Source organism: Astatotilapia calliptera, chromosome 13 (assembly GCF_964374335.1).
Source record: "Astatotilapia calliptera chromosome 13, fAstCal68.1, whole genome shotgun sequence".
Taxonomy (NCBI): Eukaryota; Metazoa; Chordata; class Actinopteri; order Cichliformes; family Cichlidae; genus Astatotilapia; species Astatotilapia calliptera.
This window is the reverse complement of record NC_137434.1, coordinates 24,048,243-24,068,147: the sequence shown is the minus strand read 5'-3', so window position 1 is coordinate 24,068,147 and position 19,905 is coordinate 24,048,243. Positions and strand designations below refer to the sequence as shown.

The 19,905-nt window shown below is 40.0% G+C and overlaps 1 protein-coding gene across 1 annotated transcript in view; it reads right to left on the bottom strand.

Annotated features, from left to right (window-relative positions):
* Positions 1-19,905, bottom strand: part of anapc1 (anaphase promoting complex subunit 1) — a 60,310-nt gene that overhangs the window by 9,958 nt on the left and 30,447 nt on the right. Inside the window, exons 38-49 of the mRNA XM_026189811.2 lie at positions 19,495-19,577; positions 18,752-18,830; positions 18,566-18,640; positions 16,739-16,791; positions 16,508-16,661; positions 16,207-16,400; positions 12,384-12,470; positions 11,144-11,261; positions 8,313-8,390; positions 6,900-6,967; positions 6,611-6,749; positions 2,759-2,845 (exon numbers count right to left, since the gene is read on the bottom strand). Coding sequence (XP_026045596.2) covers positions 2,759-2,845; positions 6,611-6,749; positions 6,900-6,967; positions 8,313-8,390; positions 11,144-11,261; positions 12,384-12,470; positions 16,207-16,400; positions 16,508-16,661; positions 16,739-16,791; positions 18,566-18,640; positions 18,752-18,830; positions 19,495-19,577 — 1,215 coding nt within the window. The remainder of the gene's footprint in view (positions 1-2,758; positions 2,846-6,610; positions 6,750-6,899; positions 6,968-8,312; positions 8,391-11,143; positions 11,262-12,383; positions 12,471-16,206; positions 16,401-16,507; positions 16,662-16,738; positions 16,792-18,565; positions 18,641-18,751; positions 18,831-19,494; positions 19,578-19,905) is intronic.

The following is a 19,905-nucleotide window of genomic DNA, read 5'->3' as shown; positions in this document are numbered from 1 at the left end:
TGTCGCCTTGTTCTCGAGTTTCATTCGTATTCACAAGACTTTCAGAAAACTTGACCTCTGACCTCAATCTCGAGGTCGCCAGATCCGAAGACTTTTAGTAGATACACCCGCTGGTATCAATTTCAAAATCGTACATCTCTTTGTTGTCAAGTTATCACATTTACAAACTTGGTTGACCACACCGCCTGCTTGCCCGGTGGGTGATGACAATAGCCCATCAGCCTTTCACAGCTGAGGGGTAAAAATGTCTCTCTCTCCTAAACAATGAATGCAACACTTTTGTTAAAACCCTTGAATTCAAGCTGAAAGCCTGCAATCAGCCACATGTTTAGTGTATTAAAATTGTGTCGCTGTCTAAAATCGTATGAATTTAACTGAAGTTTGTACAGAACACATCTTAATCAGTTCCTTATATAGAGGCTGAACTCTGATTAAAAACTAAATTCATTACTTTTAAGGCCATCTGTTCATGTTAGGCACACTCTACTGACAAGGAGAAATACGGAGCCTGTTGGGATCTGTATATTTAAAATCTAGGCATGGAGCTATTTCACCCCACATTAATACCAGACAGCAACGAATCTTGCAATTACACGCCAGAAAACAATTTCCTGAATTTACAGGCTATATTCACATTTAATAAACAAGTAGAAAATATAGAGGCAGAAATGCTGAGATTGAACAGATAAAACTAGACGAACAGCAAAGAGATGTCCTCCTGTTCTTAAATTTAATTACAGAACACTATGCTTCAACATGATTAATTTTCTTCCATTTCACCATGCAAGTTGAAACCAATGACCTCTGTGCAATCTAACAGATTACCCAGATGTGACGAAGCAGCCACTTTACTCAAAATAAGAGTCAAGTGATTAATAAGATCAAGCTGTAGGTAAGCATTTTTTGGGCGTCATTACAGTTTATTTTTTTCATTAAGCTTGTATGCAAACCTGTTTTGACTGAAATATCCTAAAAACTATTCTTATTTTAAAGCCAATCTTTTTTGTGAGTTCTGTGATTTCACGTTTGCCAAATGTATTGCTAAAAGCAATGTTAAGCTCATTAAAGGCACAGAATGTGTGACTTTGAGGTCAAAATTGAGGTAAAATATAGTACAGATGTTAAAAATGTGCAGGAATGTTAAGGGGTAATAACCTGTGTGAGTTTTGAATTTATTCAATACTTTGCCTTTATGACCAAATATTTGCAAACTAGCAGCAAATATTTACCAATATACTCGACTTAAAAGTAATGAATACAGGAAAAATGCTACTTGGAAAACTTCAGCATATGTGCATTATGCAGACTGGCCTCAGAGGGCCATTGAATGCCTGTTACTCCTGTTGGCATGCTGAGTCAAAGTCAAGGTCTTGAATATTCCCCACATTTCTACCAAGATCTATACTGTAGCTGTACTTGAAACTTGAAACTTGTTTTGTTTGTAACATATAAAACACTGATACAGAGTCTGGTAAATGCTTCCTATATGCTTTTAATTTAAGCTAATCTCTTCTAAAGGCTGATATGGCTGTTTGTAGTTAGTTTTCCCTGATTTTTCATCTTTATGTTTATCGTTTGCTATAGCAGTTTCCTGAAATTGTCTTTATTCTTTATATAGAGAACAATTCCTTTTAATATATTTGTAACATTATAAAATCATGCTCATGGATGGGTTGTCCTGCACAAGACCTGAATCAGGATACAGGAATACATGGTGTATGAAAATTGTTGTTTATCTAACACAAAACTGACCTATTTGGGTTTTGTCTAACATGAATCTGGGAAGACATTTTATTAGCTTTTTGTATTTTTCCATTGCTTATGTCAGAGCTCCTCCACAATCATGGCTCCTTGTTTACTCTAAAGGGAAGAATAGTTTTGTTTACAATGTAACTATATTTCATTGCCAACTATGTTAACAACAAAGCTGTGAGATATTTGAAAGGTCAGGCTTCCTGGGAAAATTGACAAACTCTTGTCTGGAATAACTCTCTAAAAATACTGGCAACTACGAAGTACTACCCCTCAGCCTCCTAGTAGGCACAGCTATGGTGCATTTTTGCATTTTTTCTCAAGTTATTGCATTTCAGAAAACTTACTCTGACCTTAAGATCAAGGTGACCGAGAATCAAATTCATCCAAGATTTTTAGTAGATGCACCTATGTTATTAATTTGGAATTTCCTTCTTCAGTTATTGCATTTAAAAGATTTTCAGAAAACCTATTTTGACCTTGAGGTCAAGGTCACTGAGAATCAAACTCCTTCAAGAGTTTGAAGCTCTTGCATCGCCTTGATCTCAGGTTATCGCATTCACTAATATCCGGTGCCAGGAGCCAGCCCCCTGCCTGGTGGGGTGACGATAATAACCCATCAGCCTTTAACGACTGAGGGGTAAAAACGGTCGGTTCTGTTTAAAAAAAAAAGAAAAAAAAGAAAGAAAGTAGGGAAAATGCTGGATGCATCTGGATAAATGAAAACACGTTTTGTTACCTTTTGTTTGCATTTATATTCAACACATTTGCTTTAGAAATCTTACAGTAAACTATAACTCACCACTGAGCTGGCATCTCTTAAGAAAAAAAAATCTGTTTAAGGCTGAGTGTTTTGCAATACCATTATACTCCTTGTGTTTGTTCAAACCAGCTACAGGCTCTCTGTTGCTCACCCACAACAGTAACATGACTGCAGGGATAAGCCATTATGGAGGAAACCTGCCTTCAGAGTGTATCCGTATCCATTTTTGGATGTAAAACTCACATGTTTCATTCCTTCAGAAGTTTTACAGAAGAGCTCGGCAAAGGAGACAAGAGCTGGCTCAGAGGTGAACGTAGAGATGGCTTCAGGCTGCAGAAAAACAAAACAATTGTAATATTGCTATAAATTAACATATGGAGGAGAAAGAGAGAAAAGGAAGGATACAAAAGACAGATAAAGAAGCATTTGAAAGAAGAAGACATTTAATATAAGGAAGGGGCACAAGAGATGTGATCTGAAGAAATAAATGAAATCTTATGCAGTTAACACTTTTTAAACAAATCAAATTCATCTTAAAGTGTTACATAAACACGAGACAAAACAGAGGAAAAAGAGGAGACTGTGTCAAAATTGCAACATAGAAGATCAGAAAGAAAGAGGAAACTAGAAGAAGAAGAAGAAATTGAGTGGGGGGGGGGGATGAGTGTGGACAAGTGGAATAAACAGTGTTTGTTTTCCCCCCTCTGGACTTCTAAGTATATTGACAGCATACACTGAGACCATCAGGAAACCAGTAAATAGTCTGTCAACCACACAGCTGCCTACTGAACATTTAGTGACAACCTGCCAAGACTGGACAGAAGCATTCACTGGGGAGGAGGTCAATTCATTTCCAGTCACTCCTATTAATGTGTTTGTCTGTTTTCAAATCAATTTTTAAAGAAGGGTTTGTAAGAAGCAAAATGCAATGGAAAACTTAAATTGGTATAGAACCCCCGCCCCCAAAAAAACCATAAACTATTCACTGCAAATCAACAGTATCTGAAAGTCATGTTCTTAAGAAATAGGAAAATATACACCAAAGATCTGACACAGGATCTTTAAGATGTATCTGGCCCCTCAGTTGATTGAACTATAGTTATTAATGCGCATTATAAATCTAAAAGAAAAAGGGAACCATGAGCGTCTGTGGGTTAGTAGTACCCGACTCCCTACTAAAACCCTTGCTTATCTCAGGCTTCTGAAAGCTGTGTGCAGTACTGTAAGCAAATTGTTGAAGGAGCTCGTTTGCAGATGAACTCGCTGGAAAGATGCAAACTGACTCAAACTAACAAGGGTGCGGTGCAAGTTGAGGTGAGCTTTGCATTTGGCACTGCGTGGAAAAAAAAAAAAGTCTATTAAAGAGGGAGAGACACAAGACAAAAAAATAAGATAACCTATAGAAAACTAAGAATAAAATGGCTGTTTTTTTCAAATTTCCATCCATCCATCCATCTTCATCCGCTTTGTCCGGGGCCGGGTCGCGGGGGCAGCAGCCTAAGCAAAGAGGCCCAGACCTCCCTCTCCCCAGCCACCTCCTCCAGTTTATCCGGGGGAATACCAAGGCGTTCCCAGGCCAGCCGAGAGATATAATCTCTCCAGCGTGTCCTGGGTCTGCCCCGGGGCCTCCTCCCGGTGGGACATGCCTGGAACACCTCACCCAGGAGGCGCCCAGGGGGCATCCTTGTCAGATGCCCGAACCACCTCAGCTGGCTCCTTTCGATGTGGAGCAGCAGCTGCTCTACTCTGAGCCTCTCCCGGATGGCCGAACTTCTCACCCTATCTCTAAGGGAGAGGCCAGCCACCCTTCGGAGGAAGCTCATTTCTGCCGCTTGTATCCGCGATCTCGTTCTTTCGGTCACTACCCACAGCTCGTGGCCATAGGTGAGGGTAGGGACGTAGATCGACCGGTAAATTGAGAGCTTCGCTTTTACACTCAGCTCCCTCTTCACCACGACGGACCGGTGCAGCGTCCGCATTACTGCAGCTGCAGCCCCAATCCGTCTGTCGATCTCCGGCTCCCTTCTCCCATCACTCGCGAACAAGACCCCGAGATACTTGAACTCCTCCACTTGGGGCAGGAACTCATCCCCGACCCGGAGTGGGCACTCCACCCTTTTCCGGCTGAGAACCATGGCCTCAGATTTGGAGGTGCTGATCTTCATTCCCGCTGCTTCACACTCGGCTGCGAACCGCTCCAGTGCGAGCTGGAGGCCCTCACCCGATGAAGCCAACAGAACCACATCATCTGCAAAAATCAGAGATGAGATTCTGAGGCCACCAAAGCGAAAGCCCTCCGCCACTTGGCTGCGCCTAGAAATCCTGTCCATAAAAATTATGAACAGAACCGGAGACAAAGGGCAGCCCTGGCGGAGCCCATCACCCACCGGGAACGAGTCCGACTTATTGCCGGCAATGCGAACCAAGCTCTTGCAACGGTTGTATAGGGATCGAATGGCCCGTAGCAATGGGCCAGACACCCCATATTCCCGCAACACCTCCCACAGGACACCCCGAGGGACACGGTCGAATGCCTTCTCCAAGTCCACAAAACACATGTAGACTGGTTGGGCAAACTCCCATGCACCCTCAAGTATCCTGGAGAGGATAAAGAGCTGGTCCAGTGTTCCGCGACCAGGACGAAAACCGCATTGTTCCTCCTGTATCCGAGGTTCGACTAACGGACGAACTCTCCTTTCCAGCACCCTGGCATAGACTTTCCCAGGGAGGCTGAGGAGTGTGATCCCCCTGTAGTTGGAACACACCCTCCGGTCCCCTTTCTTGAAGATGGGGACCACCACCCCGGTCTGCCAGTCCACAGGTACTGCCCCTGATCTCCATGCAACATTGCAGAGGCGTGTCAACCAGGACAGCCCTACAACGTCCAGAGCCTTCAGGAACTCGGGGCGGACCTCATCAACACCAGGGGCTCTGCCACCAAGGAGTTGTTTAACTGCCTCAGTGACCTCGCCCCTGGAAATTGGCGGGTCATTCCCCTCATCCCCAGACTTTGCTTCCTCCTCGGAAGACGTGTCAGTGGGATTAAGGAGGTCCTCGAAGTATTCCTTCCACCGCCTGACAATTTTCTCAGTCGACGTCAGCAGCGCTCCGCCAGCACTATACACAGTGCAGGTAGAGCACCGCTTTCCCCTCCTGAGACGTCTGACGGTTTTGCCAGAATCTCTTCGAGGCAGCCCGAAAGTCTTTTTCCATGGCCTCTCCGAACTCCTCCCACACCCGAGTTTTTGCTTCAGCCACTGCCCGAGCCGCATTCCGCTTGGCCTGTCGATACCTGTCGGCTGCCTCCGGAGTCCCACAGGCTAACCAAGCCAGATAGGACTCCTTCTTCAAATTTGTAATATGAAATTGTCTCACTTCAACTACAACGCATCTAAAATTTTCCACCACCTGTAGATTTTTGTCTATGTGTATTAGGAGAAAAGCGTAAACAAAAAAGCTTGATAATGCTTACAAAACCTGTAAATCTACATAAAAATGTACTAACGCCTTCATTAACCTGCAACATGTTAATGAACTCTCACCACTAACAAGTACACTACAGAAAGAGAATACAATGCAGATGCTCTGGCTGATAGTAGCAAACTTAATCTAATTTTTTAAAAAGGTGGATATTTATTGCATTTAGCACAGTTGCTTCGGTTAGCATCTATGCTGAGCTTTAAGTCAGGGTTTTTTGTGTCACAAATATGGCTCGCTTTTTCACCAGCTAAATCACCATGGTAACATAAGCTGAACACATAACATGAATAAAAACAGATTATGTTCAGACTTTCAGTTTAATATCAGCTATTTTTCTCCAATTCATTTTATTTACAGCATATTTTAAGTGTAATCCTCTACTGGGAGAATATGATTAATACATAGGAAGTTGCTTACGTTGCTAATATCATGAATGAAGCCCAAATGTAAAGTTATGGCAGTGGAAATTACTGTAGCCGGAGGTAACTGCAAATACAACTTCTCTCTGACTGGGGTTTTAGGTTTAGCCACATTACCTAACACAATGAAAGCCTGCTCATGTTGAGCTTCCCCTATAATGTCGTTATGCTTTTCAGGTTGGTGTGACAGTTTTACCTTGAAGGCTTTGACTCCAGAGCTGCGGTGGTTGACTGTGGTGGCTAACAGGCTCTTCCAACCTTGAGGGTCGTCCTTGTAGGGCAGCTGGCCAGCCCGTAGTTTTACATACAACACCCCATCTCTCGACAAGATGGACCTTAGAGAGATAACAAAAGTAAGATTCGCATTTCCGTCTAAATTCCACTTATACATTTACAATAAAAAGAAGGAATTATGGTCCTTATCATTTAGCAAAATCATTACTGTAAACCTCTACCAAAGTTATACATGTTCTCTCTATACTTGCTTTAGATGCTGTGTTTCTTTGCTGAGGTCTACAGACAGTTCCCAGTAACGTGGTCCTTTCACTTTTACCTGAAAAAAATATATTGACAAAAATTACAAAAAAAGAGATTTTTCCAGGGTCCAGGGAATGCTTACTGCAGTTAAAATGATTTTGGGTGGCATAAGAAATCAGTGTTGTTAATAAGGAGATTGCAAACTTCTATTCTAGAGAACAGCAGATGATGGTAGGAATGGGGTGAGATTCCCATCTTTGACAAGGGGGACCAAAGTGTGTGCTCCAGCTAAAGGTGGATCACACTCCTCAGCCTTCCTAGGAAAGTCTATGCCAGGATGTTGGAAAGGAGAGTCTTGTCCATTAGTTGAACCTTGGATGCAGGTGGAACAATGCGGTTTTCTGCCTCGTTGCGGAACACTAGACCAGCTCTTTACCCCCTTTATGGGAGTTTGCCCAATCAGTCTACATGTGTTTTGTGGATTTGGAATTCGACCGTGTCCCTCGAAGTGTTCCGAAGGGAGGTGCTTCGGGAGTAGGGGGTGTCTGGCCCGTTGCTATAAGCAATTCGATCCTTATACAACCATTGCAGGGATGTTGTCTGTATAGCCTGCAATAAGTCAGACGTGTGGTTATTGAACTCATCTACGTCTGCCCTATTCTCAACTATTCTATTCATAATTTTTTTATGGACAGAATTTCTAGGTGTAGCCAGGTGGTGGAAGCCTTCCACTTTGGGGGTCTCAGAATCTTGTCTCTGCTTTTTGGAGATTATGTGATTCTGTTGGCTTCATCAGGTGGTGGCCTCCAGCTCGCACCAGAGTGGTTCACAGCAGAGCGTGAAGCAGAGTGAATGAGAATCAGCACCTCCAAGTCTGAGTCCATGGAACTCAGCCAGAAAAGGGTGGTGTGCCCGCTCTGGGTCAGGGACCAGTTACTGCCCCAAGTGGAGGATTTTAAGTACCTCGGGGTCTTGTTCACAAGGGAATGGGAGACTGACAGACGGAATTGTGCAGCGACTGTAGTGATATGGATGCTGTACCAGTCTGTCGTGGTGAAGAGAAAGCCCAGCGTAGAAGTCAAGCGCTTAATTTACAGGTTGATCTGTATCACCTTACCTTATGATCACAATCTTTTGATATTGACCCAAAATAAAAATGTGGATACAAGCAGTGGAAATGAGCTTTTTCTGAAGAGTAGCTGTCCTTTCCCTTGGAGATAGGCTGAGAAGTTCAGCCATCCGGGAGAGGGTCAGAGTAGAGCCACTACTCCTGCACTTCAAGAGGAGCCAGTTGAGGTGGTTCAGGCATCGGGGAGGGATGGAGGGATGGATGGATGGATGGATGGATGGGAATGCGGCAACCCCTACAGGGAGCAGCCAAATAAAGGCAAAGAAGAAGAACAACTATTCTCTGGCTTTACCCGTTTGAGAAGTTGCAGCTCAGGAAGCAAGGTAGGAGCCATCAGTTCTACTGTTGTCTCGTCATACCACTTAGTCTCCTGAAAAGAAGAGGAAATAGTGTCACTCACAAAGTTCGCCTGTAAGATCTCTAAGCACCTTACAATTTCACCAAAGTGCACTATCACCCTTTTATCCGTACAGGGTATTAATACACATAATATTTTATAGAACTGAAACATACAAAACGATACACATTTGATCTATATTTATACACAGTGTCACCAAAAAAACTGCAACAGCAGTATAGAATAGCAGATTGTATGTGAATGTAACAGTATAACAACATGAGGGACAGCACCCCTAAATTCATTCACTTAAATTCCTTTTGAAACAAACCATCTCCAAGTCTGAGTAAGCTTTGACAGATCTTAAAAAGCACGCACGCGCGCACACACACACACACACACACACACACACACACACACACACACACACACACACACACACACACACACACACACACACACACACACACACACACACACACACACACACACACACACACACACACACCTCTCCCAGCAGCAGAATTTATAGCTCTTGCAGTTTAAAACACAAATAACAGTTTAATTAGTTTTAGCAACAGTTGAAGATGAAAAGCAAAAGACACACAAAGGGATTGAAGTAATGATTCTGTACACAAATAAAAATTAGATTCAATTTATCTAGCCCTACAACAAACTGGCAACCTTTTGCCCTGTTACAGCTGGGATACGCTCCAGCCCTCCATGACTCTTAACTGGATTAGAAGAAGAAAAATGGATGAATGGAAGCTTCTATATGGCGGTTGTTTTTTTGAAATGTGTAAATTCCCATCTCTTTGGGCTTCCTCAGCGTTTGTCAAACTACGAAACCAGCAAAGTAAAGATTATAAGTGACTCAATAAAATATTAATGAAAATGACTACGACTATATGAAGTAACTGAAAAAGGTTTTGGAGCAGACACTATTTGCTGGGCATGCTAAAATTCACTAATGCTAGAGGCACCATGGAGGTTACAAAGAAGGATCTTGCGTCATTTCTCCCTTCCTCATTTCATCACTCTACAACAGTACTACTATGACAAAACAATTTTCTTGCTCAGAGCGCATCATTTCAAAAGTCACTGGTTTTGCTCTGTAGCCCTTTTCTTTAAAAAAAAATATATTTTTTTTTAAAAAAATGAGTAAAGACTTTTTCCTGACACACCTCTCAACTGATTTCCTCTCATTTTAGACACAAGCATGTTGAGACCAACTGTTCCAAGAAAGGTCTGCTTGTGGACTAAATTTGCAGAGAGTTAAGTTCTGAAGAAATGAGCAATTGCCAAAAGCAGAGAAAAATGCTCCCCAATTAATCCCAGATTATACTTTGTGTGTATTTTACACATTGGTGTAAAAAAGAAAAAGAAAAAAAAGAAAAGAAAATGTTCTTCTTCTTACGATTACTATTTTTTTATGTTGCCGATCAATTTTGACGATGTATTTTTGATCATATGTTATAGCTAGTTTTGCTTAAAGTATGACAATAACTAAACAATGCCAGTGTCGTCTGTCATTTATTTGAGTAAATTCCCATTACCTATTGGCTTTGTTCCCAAGAGTGTCAAATATTTGCTTTTACAGATATAAAAAAAGCCAGCAATTTCTATGGAAAGTATTTACCTTCACACATGAATGGTTGACAACCATTGATACTGGGAAACGGCACCAATGTGCGTCACTGTGGCATCCTAATGATGCCACAGTGACGTACATAAAATTCTAACAATGTACTTGCTGAAACAGAAAACAATTCCTGCTGTGTTTTAACACTAGGGATGTGTGTGTTGCCCTTAATACTAGAAACTTTTTTTCCCTTCAAGACTTTAGAGAGAGGTTTTGCTAAGCAGTTATGCTATTTTCACTTTCTCTTATATAAAACTGAAACCTACACAGTGCTGGATACCAGTTTTGGAGAAAACTAAGGTGCAGTGCAATGACTTTCCTCCATTTACATGTAACATGTTTAACTAAGAGCACATAGGCAGTGAGGCCAGCTTTTATTTAATGAAATTGTCACAGATTAATTTGAAAGCACATCTTTTGTCTTTCAAAATCAAGGATACTTGATCAAAACTAACAACGAGGAAAACAATGAGTGGCATATAAAACTATACATGTCTACATACCAGAAAGGAAACTAAAGTTAACATAGGAAAAGACTATATATTTATGTACAACAACCAGATGTGCAGAAAAAGGAAAACTGTATGAACAGCTGAATTATTGCTAATCAGTTAAATGCAAAATTAGTAGCAAATATATATATATATATATATATATATATATATATATATTAGCTACTCATAAGCTGGCATAAAACTGCTGCTCTTAAAATTTTAAAATAGCACCAATATGAATGAGATGACACCACGGTAGCTGATTTTACACTGACATGAAGACGATTTAGTTTGAAAGTGTATGAAATCAACTGTAGAGGAAGTTGACTAGCTAAGAGCAGTTAACACTGATAAAAAAGCAGAACACAGTGGTATAGTGGACAGGCAAGTTTTTCTAACACCTCAAAACGAACAGAAACCATTGTGCACTACACTCTACAATCTGAGTCAGAACGTACATTTGCTTTTGTGTTAATGTAAAAGTGGAGCACAGAGCACAGCGGTGCCGTTTGTGACAATGAGCTGTGACAAAGAATGAGAGGTGGTTTCAAAGGTGGCTTTGGGACAGGAAAAACTATGTTCAATTTTGAAACATGAACCTAATGGTCATTCACAGGTATTAGGTTGGTACATGTTTCTTGTAACCTGACCTTGTAAGTGACCTCTAAAAGGGCATAGCAAGGCTTCAGGGAGTCCACATCCACAGGGACGAGCAGTCGAGGCTCTGCAGCCAGCACAGCCAGGTGCCGAAGGGCCTGCAGGTGGTAGCTACAGCAAACACAGAAATACAAATATGCATTTGTTTTTGTTTTTTTAATTACTAATATGAACGGATAGACATTCATAACAAACATATTGTTTTTTTTAAATATAAAGAATGACAGAGAATTGTGTTGTTATTCTCCAAAATTGAGACAAGCTTAGTTTTTTTACTGCAGGTGTGCCATTCTGAATTTTACAGATCATACGCCACTTCAAGGTTACATAATCTCTACACCATATTGGGGCTAACACTCCCAACTCCGTTACTGGTTAAAGGAGCAGAGGTGTAGTGCTTGAAAAGTTTTCCTACCATTTTAGCTATGATGTTCTAAGTATTGGACAACTAGGCTGACTCAACAAAAACGGCAATGCATTTCAGCATTTAAGAAAAGTGAAGTCAGAATTAAGGAAGGGGTTTTTGTTGGGTCTTAAGTCTCTGAAATGATAGTTGAAAATAAATTTAAAAGGAAACTAAAGCCACCTGAATCAGCAGCATCGGGGAAGGATTTGTGCAGGTTGTCCAGTACTTTTTTGGCAATCAAAGAGCAGAGACGGATTCTGAGCTTGTGGATACCATGCCGAAAGCACATCAGCTAATGAGTGCCAGAATATCTTTTTTTTTTTTTTACACCAAATCTGGCCAATGAGCATGGGAAAGACTTCACCAAGAAATAAAATTGATTGAAAACCAATATCAGGGAAGATTTAACTTGAGTGCTGGTTTTTGCACAGATGAATGGATGTGCAGTACCAGCGCAAAAGCAAGCGCCACAAATATTTTTAAGCACACTGCACTTATTTTAAGCTAAACTGATAGAAAGATGCTTCAATGCATTTCTTGCATCGTCTTCTTATTTCTTTTCAGAATAAAACACCAAAAATATTTTGGTGGGAAACATCTAAACACATCTAAAATTAGTGTAAAGCACTGTGCAAATTTTATAGAAGTTGTACAACAACTAGTACAAAAACACATGAGAGAGCCACACAAGCAATCATCTGTCCATCACTAATGAAATGATCACAAAAATCATATTCTTATAAGTTTCTATTGCTACTTTTTGGTACTTACACAGGTTATCAACTAAACTCTTATTTTAATATTGTGCGCATATGTATTAGTCTCACCGGTTGTCAGTGCTGTGAGCAGGGAAGTGTGGATACAGGGCACACAGCAGAGCAGCGATGGCTGAATTGGAGGTACTGAGGGTGTACCTGAAAGATGACGTCAAACAACATCACTAAAAAAAAAAATACAAATACACCGTTCTTTCTTTTCACAAAACATTAAAACATGTTCAGTACATACTGATGGGTTTGTAAGGAGAATTTAATTACACAAGCCATTGTAAAGAAAAACGACAACAATAAACTTAAACAATAGAGTACTGTACATAAGTCTTGAGTCACCAATGATAGAGACTTCCAAGTAATCTTACACTGCAACTTAGTGGCAGCAGGTCTTATGGAGTGAGGAATCCAATTTTGAAATGTTTGGTTCAAATTGTTGTCATTTTGTACGAAGGTCAAGCAAGAGCTACAACAGTGTCTACAGCTATCTGTAGGCTCCTTCATGGTCTGAATTTCAGCCAGCTTTTCTGGGGATATTGTCAAAATTAATGGAATTCTGATCCATAGCAAAATATTCAGAAATAAGATATTCCTCAAGACTTTTGCACTGTTTTTAATCTAAATATATATTTGAAGAACCTTGTGTATAAAAGCAAAACACATTCTTCCACATAAACTTTGTGTTCTGTTAGTTAAAGCAGGTGAGTGCTGTAATCCAGTTAAAACCTTCAGACTGCAGTAGAGCCACTTAAACGTAATAGCTGGCAGTTAAGCATCTACTTTGACTCAACATTATTAAAATGACCCCATTAGTCATACAATAAAGGCTTCTTGTGTCTGGAAGGTTACTGAGGTTCAACTGGGATAAAGGATGTTGCTCTTCATTTAATGGCTCCTTAATACTTTTAATTCCTCTACTCTAGTAGTTCCAAACGTCAGGGTCAGCATGCCCTAGAGTTTCATAGAGGGTGTTACAGAAGTCCTGCAGCAAGTACACAGTAGACAGATAACACAATCATCATGCTTCAAAAAAAAAACAACCAAACTATTTCCAGCTTCTCAGTTCTTGATAAAAGTGAAAATAGTTTGGGCTTTGGGGCACAAAAATGACAAAACAATCATAGTAAGAAAAATCGACACTTCTGTTAAACTAAATGTCTAACTTTTGCTTATACATTCCTTGAGACAGAATACCCTTATTGTACCCCTATAGCCTTCTAATAATTGCACTCAAAACACTGGTTTCAAAACAGACAATGGCATATGGCAAAGGGAAAACAAGGACAAACAGGATGTCCTTAAAATCCTAAAACAATTGGGAGCCACTGCAGTGCTCTCTACCAAAATACTGTTTACTTTATACCGCTACACTAAAAGCACCTCAGTCCAATGAGGTGCTTTAGTGAAGCATCATCAGTTTTCTATTTTAAGCAAATAAAGATTTTTTTTTCTGCTTGTAGCACTGAGTCAGTCAAACTGACTAACAGCAACATTACACGACTGAAGAGTCCTACCATTTGGGCGCCTGGCTGCTGCTTAGACTAAAAGAGGGATGAATGCTAACAATCAGTTCTTTTGAGTCACTTTCCTTTTGTGGTGCGCTTGACATTTTCAAATTCTGTTGAAATGAATGAACTTCCAGGAGACTGAGCCAAAACAAAAAAGAAATAAATCCAAACAAAATAGGGGCAAGTAGCAGAATCTAACTCTAGTTCTGAGTCTAGCATTTTAGTCAGTGTCAGTGGGACAAGTATAATATATCTTATGTGCTCATGCTTAACTAGTACAAACTGAAACTCATGCAAACAGAAAGAACTCGTGATAGAAAAGCCACAGTCACCTTTGAAATACAGATCTAAGCCCTCTTCACACAAACTGTGTACACTGTTGGAAGAACTGGATTGAGCTGCCCATTCTCACATAAGCAGTGAAAATGGGCAGACAGTGTTCTTACTACTAGAAATACAACATCTGAGGCAGAATAAAGGTGCTGTAGGGTGAACTGTGTAGGGCAAATGAACACTGGCTCACAATATCTGTCCAGTTATCACATGGGACCAATCAGACATCAAACAGTCTTCGTACTAGGGAGGTGACAGTTTAAAAATTATTCAATGTGAAATCCAGCTGTGTCAGACACAGTTTGCGTCACTTCAGTTTCCTACTGGGGGACAATTACCAAGCTCTATCTCAATTGAGATCCAATGGGAAGAGGAAATTAAATACGGTAAGTAAATAAAGAAGGTGAGGTTGAGGAAAGGGGAAATAAAGAACAAAAAGGATCACCAAATAAAGAGACCAAACGTAAATAGGAAAAACATACGTGAGAAATTGAATGAGGAAAAAAAGAAGGGCCATGATGTAATGATAACTGCTAAATAAGTGGAAAGCAAATGTGACCAGGACATTTTCAATGGAAACAGAGAAACTAAATGACATACGAGCAGACAGCGAGACTGCAGGAAAAGTGACAGTGAAATAGCATGACTCTGCTACCCAGCATGACCTACAATCTCTGAAATGACACAAGACAAACTGCTTATGAAAATATATGCTATCGTGCAGAGCATTCAAACCTGCAGTCCTTACAGTGTGTGGGCTTTCAGCTGGCAGGTCTAAAATAAAATGTGACCTGAATGAAATGAAAAGGTCCATCTGATTATGGCTGTAGGTGGAGAGATGTTTTTGCAGAATGTGATGAAAGAGTGGGAGCTGTTGTTTCTCTTCAAAATACACAGACCAGGGTCAGCGGTTTGAGGAACCTGGCTTGGGTGTGTGTTTGCGTGCACATGTGCGCATGAATGTCATTCATTATGTGGAACACAGCACTCAAAGCAGACTTTTTTTGTATTTGTGTGGCTAACCCACGCTGTGCATGTGTACGTGTTGCATATGGTCTTTCCCAGAAAAAAGCAGGGTGGGTGTGGGTTTGCATGTATAGATGGATGGATGAATGCATGCAATTGTTCAATTCAGGTGTCATATGACAGCCTACATACAGAATATAACTCAAACCTCAGTGTCATCCTTCATTCAAGAAGCATGAGCAACATCAAAGTGTGTGTGTGTGTGTTGGTGTGTGTATTTATTTTTTGAAGCATGATTCCTTAGAGGTTGTTGTGGAAGTTTAAAACAATGCCCACCTTGTTGGTACCTTGCCTGTTGTATAGTCTTGAAATGATTTTATGTATGTAAACATTTGCGTTTATCTATGAGTATATTGTACAGTTTTTTCTTCTTACTGTTATATTTATTACTACTGTACTTCCAAGCTTTACAGTTCTTCAGAAAAATCTACATCAGAGAACCACATTGTTTCATTGTGTGAGATGTTTCTCCAGTATCTTGAATACTGGAGCCACCGTTGTTAAGATATCATCAGTACAACACTAAATATGTATTCATCTACAGCTGAAAATAAAATGCAGCAAATGGTCTAGTTGATGCTTTTTGGAAACAAAAATGATTAAAAAAAAAGCCAATAAAAAAAAAACCAAACCTATATTTAATATTTAGAGACTAGAATATTTGTCACCTCATCAAAAAGTTATTTAGGACAGAGTAAGCCATCGCTAGCCAAGAGTTAGGCTAACTACAAGAAAACCAGCCTGATCTTTATGTTCAAGTAAAAACACAAGTTCAGTGATTACAGAAATTGCTTTACCGGCCACTCTACCCTTTCCCCAAAGCAACTTGACAAAAGCCTTTTGATTTTTGGCCTGAAAATGCACTTCAGCTATGAATAGATAATTGACAATTGATATGAATTCAAATGTATTATAGTTTTATACTAGTTTTCTTCACTTGCAATAAGGAATATATTTTAATAAATTTCAATGGGATTGGGAAAATGGCCATATTTTGGTTGTTCCCATCTCACCTGCCTCCTCCCAGAAAGAGCAGACCCAGTGCCATGTGATGAGCCATGTGGAAGCCATAGTTCATTTCACCACCAGTCCGCTTGTGGAAGAAACGACAAAGCTGCAGGACCTTCAGGTTTCCTGTACCAGACATCACCATGGACATAGCCAGCAGAATCATTGACAGGCAGGTCTGGAGGTTGTAAAATGTGTGCTAGGGAAGAAAAAGAAATCAAAGAGAAAATAATTTAACTGTAAGTAGATGAGGTAGCACAACATTGTTTCTTACTGTTAACAAAGTCAAAAATATAAAACACTCACAGCACCCACAGCAGCTGTACCAGCAAAGGACATGATTGTCATGTGGGTCCTGGCCAAGCTATAAAGGCAGTCAAAGGCATCAGAGTTGGCAGAGCCAGCAAACCGTAAACCAAGTGCCAAACAGGCCCCAGCTGTAATGTAGTCTTGGGCTTGGCTAAGAGAAACAAATACAATCAATTAGCAGAATTCAAATGTATAACATGAGTTGATGTTTTTGGCTTCAATACTTACGCCATCGTCTCCATGTTAATGTCCTCTGAAGGGTCAAAAGTCCCTCTCATGATCTGAAAACAAAATGAAAGTTGAAAACAAAATATAGACATGAGTGGTCAGGTTTCAGAAATAATACTTTTGACAGTATTTATTTGCTAAATTAACTGAAAACTCACAAAATTCTCATGATAAAACTATGGAAATAGAAAGTAAACATCAGGGAGGAAAGGGCAAAAGAAAAATCATAGGCAGTAAGGTGACAGTGGTTTAGAGTTAGCTTGCTCTCTCATGTTTGTGTGTGGCCAGCTTCATCCCATAATCCAAAGACATGCAGTTACTGGGGCTAGGTTAAGTTAACTGGTGATTCTAAATTAGCCTGACTGTCTCTCTCTCTCTCTCTACTGGTTGTGCAGCAAGCTGTCCAGGATGTACCCTGCCTGGGTCCTGTTGCAGCTGGCATAGGTTCCAGCTAGCACATGACACTGCACAGGGTGAACTTAAGAAAATGGATGGAAGGAATGAAAAGATATTAAAGCATAAATCTCTGTATAGTGCTGACTATAATGCAGCTATTCATACCTGATTAGAAGGGCAATAACCTGTTTTGAGTGTGCCAAGGTTCTAGTTACTAGTATTTATTGCCATTCAAAATACAAACCACAAAAATGTAGTTTTACATATTTATATCCAGTGGTGTAAATTATACTGTAGCAGTGTTTCTTAAACTGTGGGGGTGGGCCCCCCTACTGGGGGATAAAGTCATTGCAGGGGGGCGTGGACAACCAGAAGAAAAACATAAAAGATGGGAGTGAAACTAAACTGAGTTGAATGCTATCATGCTGACAGTCTTTTTAGTTATCTATTTGACAGGGGGAAAAAAACATGAAATGGAATACATTTATGTTATTAAAGATTAAAAGTATGGGATTATTTTTTTCCTTTTTGTCATAAAAAGGCAGAACAAGCCTGAATTAATTATTTGATACTCTTCCCAAGGGGAAAATATTTCTGGCAGTTTTGCTGACCAATACATTGAATTTTCTTCATCATGAAGATATCAAGCAACAAACACTGCAATAAACTATCCACATCTACAGGTAAATGCTTGGCTGATTTACAGATAAAATTTTGGCCTTGGTCAAATTTATCTGAGTTTATGTTATCAGTAAGCCTATAAGGACATAGGAAGTTAAAGGCTAATATGCAGACTATTTGTTTTAAAGTCACTGTAATTATTCACAGTGTTATCAGACACGGCTTATTTTCCTGCCATTTCTCAAGCTTAGCGGCCACACAGGTTTTCGCTGTTCTATAACTATATTTACATATACACGTTGGACATTTTTTAATGTTTACTCTCCCAGTCGTTTGTTGAAACATCTCTAAGATGTTTCCAAGTTGTATTTTGCTCAGATAACTTTTCTGTTTTTAGAAATAGCCTTTTTCTTGTTTATCCACTGACGCCATTTCTGCTCATGTAAACTACCCATCCATCTTTGGGTGCATCAGTAAAGTACAACTACAGACCAGGGGAAATGCTTTTATTAACAGAATGTAGCTAGAGTCATTATGCTGTTACAGCAATTACCAAGAACCAATATCAGTGCATCTTCCAAAAAATAAGCCACCAGAATTGGCTAAATTAGCTAACTGAAAAAGGGTAAACCTGCCTCCATCCACACAAAACCACACGTCACAAATGGGATTTTCTTTGCAAGTTGTTGATTTGTTGCAGGGTGTGTGGCATCATGGCTCCAAACATGTCCACTTGTTCCTCTTTGTGTGTGTGTGTGTGTGTGTGTGTGTGTGTGTGTGTGTGTGTGTGTGTGTTGTGCTTATTCTCACCTGTGGGATGTTACTCTTGACCCAGATAGTATTAGGCAGGATTTCATCCCACATGATAATACACCGGGCCAGAGTCTTTAGGGGTAGAGAGAAAAGAAGAAGAGACACAGGTATATCAGATTAAAATATAGAAAGGTGGGAAAAAAGATCACACACAGAAACACACAGAGCTAGATCCACACTAACCCTCAGGAGCAGAAACTCTGGCTTAATGAAGTCCAGGAGGAACAAAGTATCTGGAGGTTTCAGCCAATCAGCAATCGACCTAGTGGGCGAAACCATGATGAGAAAAGGGAGTGTTAATACCTTCTTTCAGCACCCTCTCAAACAACAGATAGCAGATGAGTTTTAAAGAACCTCTTGACCATTAGACTGTTAGAAACTGGAGGAGTCTCAGTCTGATGTAGTGTAATGTCACTATTTTTTCCATCAAATAGGCTATGGTGCTCCAGTTACGGTTCACGTGGGCAAGAAGTGGTTAGAAAGTCGAACACAGCACAGGACATTTTGGCCATTTTAAAGAAACACCCCACCAGCATTACAGAGTAATTATGGTGGAAAGATTCTGTGCCCCTTGAACAATTTGCTACTTCTAATTCTATAACACCGGTATTACATTTTTTGGGGGGTAAATATTTAATGTAATATTTTTATGTTTTTTTTCCCAGTTTATTCTATCTAGTTCTGTTTCTCCTAATAAAATAAAACACTTGTCAGCAGAGTATCTCTTTTTAGATTGTTTTGTCACACCATGAAGAGTATGCCTACACTCTTTGTATACAAATTTTAGGAGGTCAGTAGAAAGGAGATAAATCTAAAACAGAAGTCTTTAAGTCGCCTTTCCAAGACATGGAATAAACCTATTTTCATATCAAAACTTTTTTTATTTTATTTTGGAGACAAAAATGTAAAAACCTTTTTTCTCTCACCTGTTGTTGGTTTTGAGGTAGATCATGGCGAGGGCTAGCGTAGCGCCTGGACATGTCACATCTACATTAATAGTGTCACCCTCCTGAAATGACCAATGGTAAGGTTAATTAGCTAATCACAGAAGCCAGACCACTGTTTCATCAAATCATTTGGTCAAACTTCATCTAAAGAGAGGTGTGTCCCAACTGCAAAACCCCTTCACACCTACATAATTAAATATGACAATTAGCTTTTGCAATTGGGATAGTTTATTTAATGCAATATTGTTTACTCGTGCTACTTTAGAGTTTTCTTACACATTTGACATTGGCACATGTGACAACAATAAACTGAGAACAAACCTCAACTAATACGAATATGGAAAATAAAATTCATGAAGATTTGTTTACCAAATCCTTTCCTATTAGTGG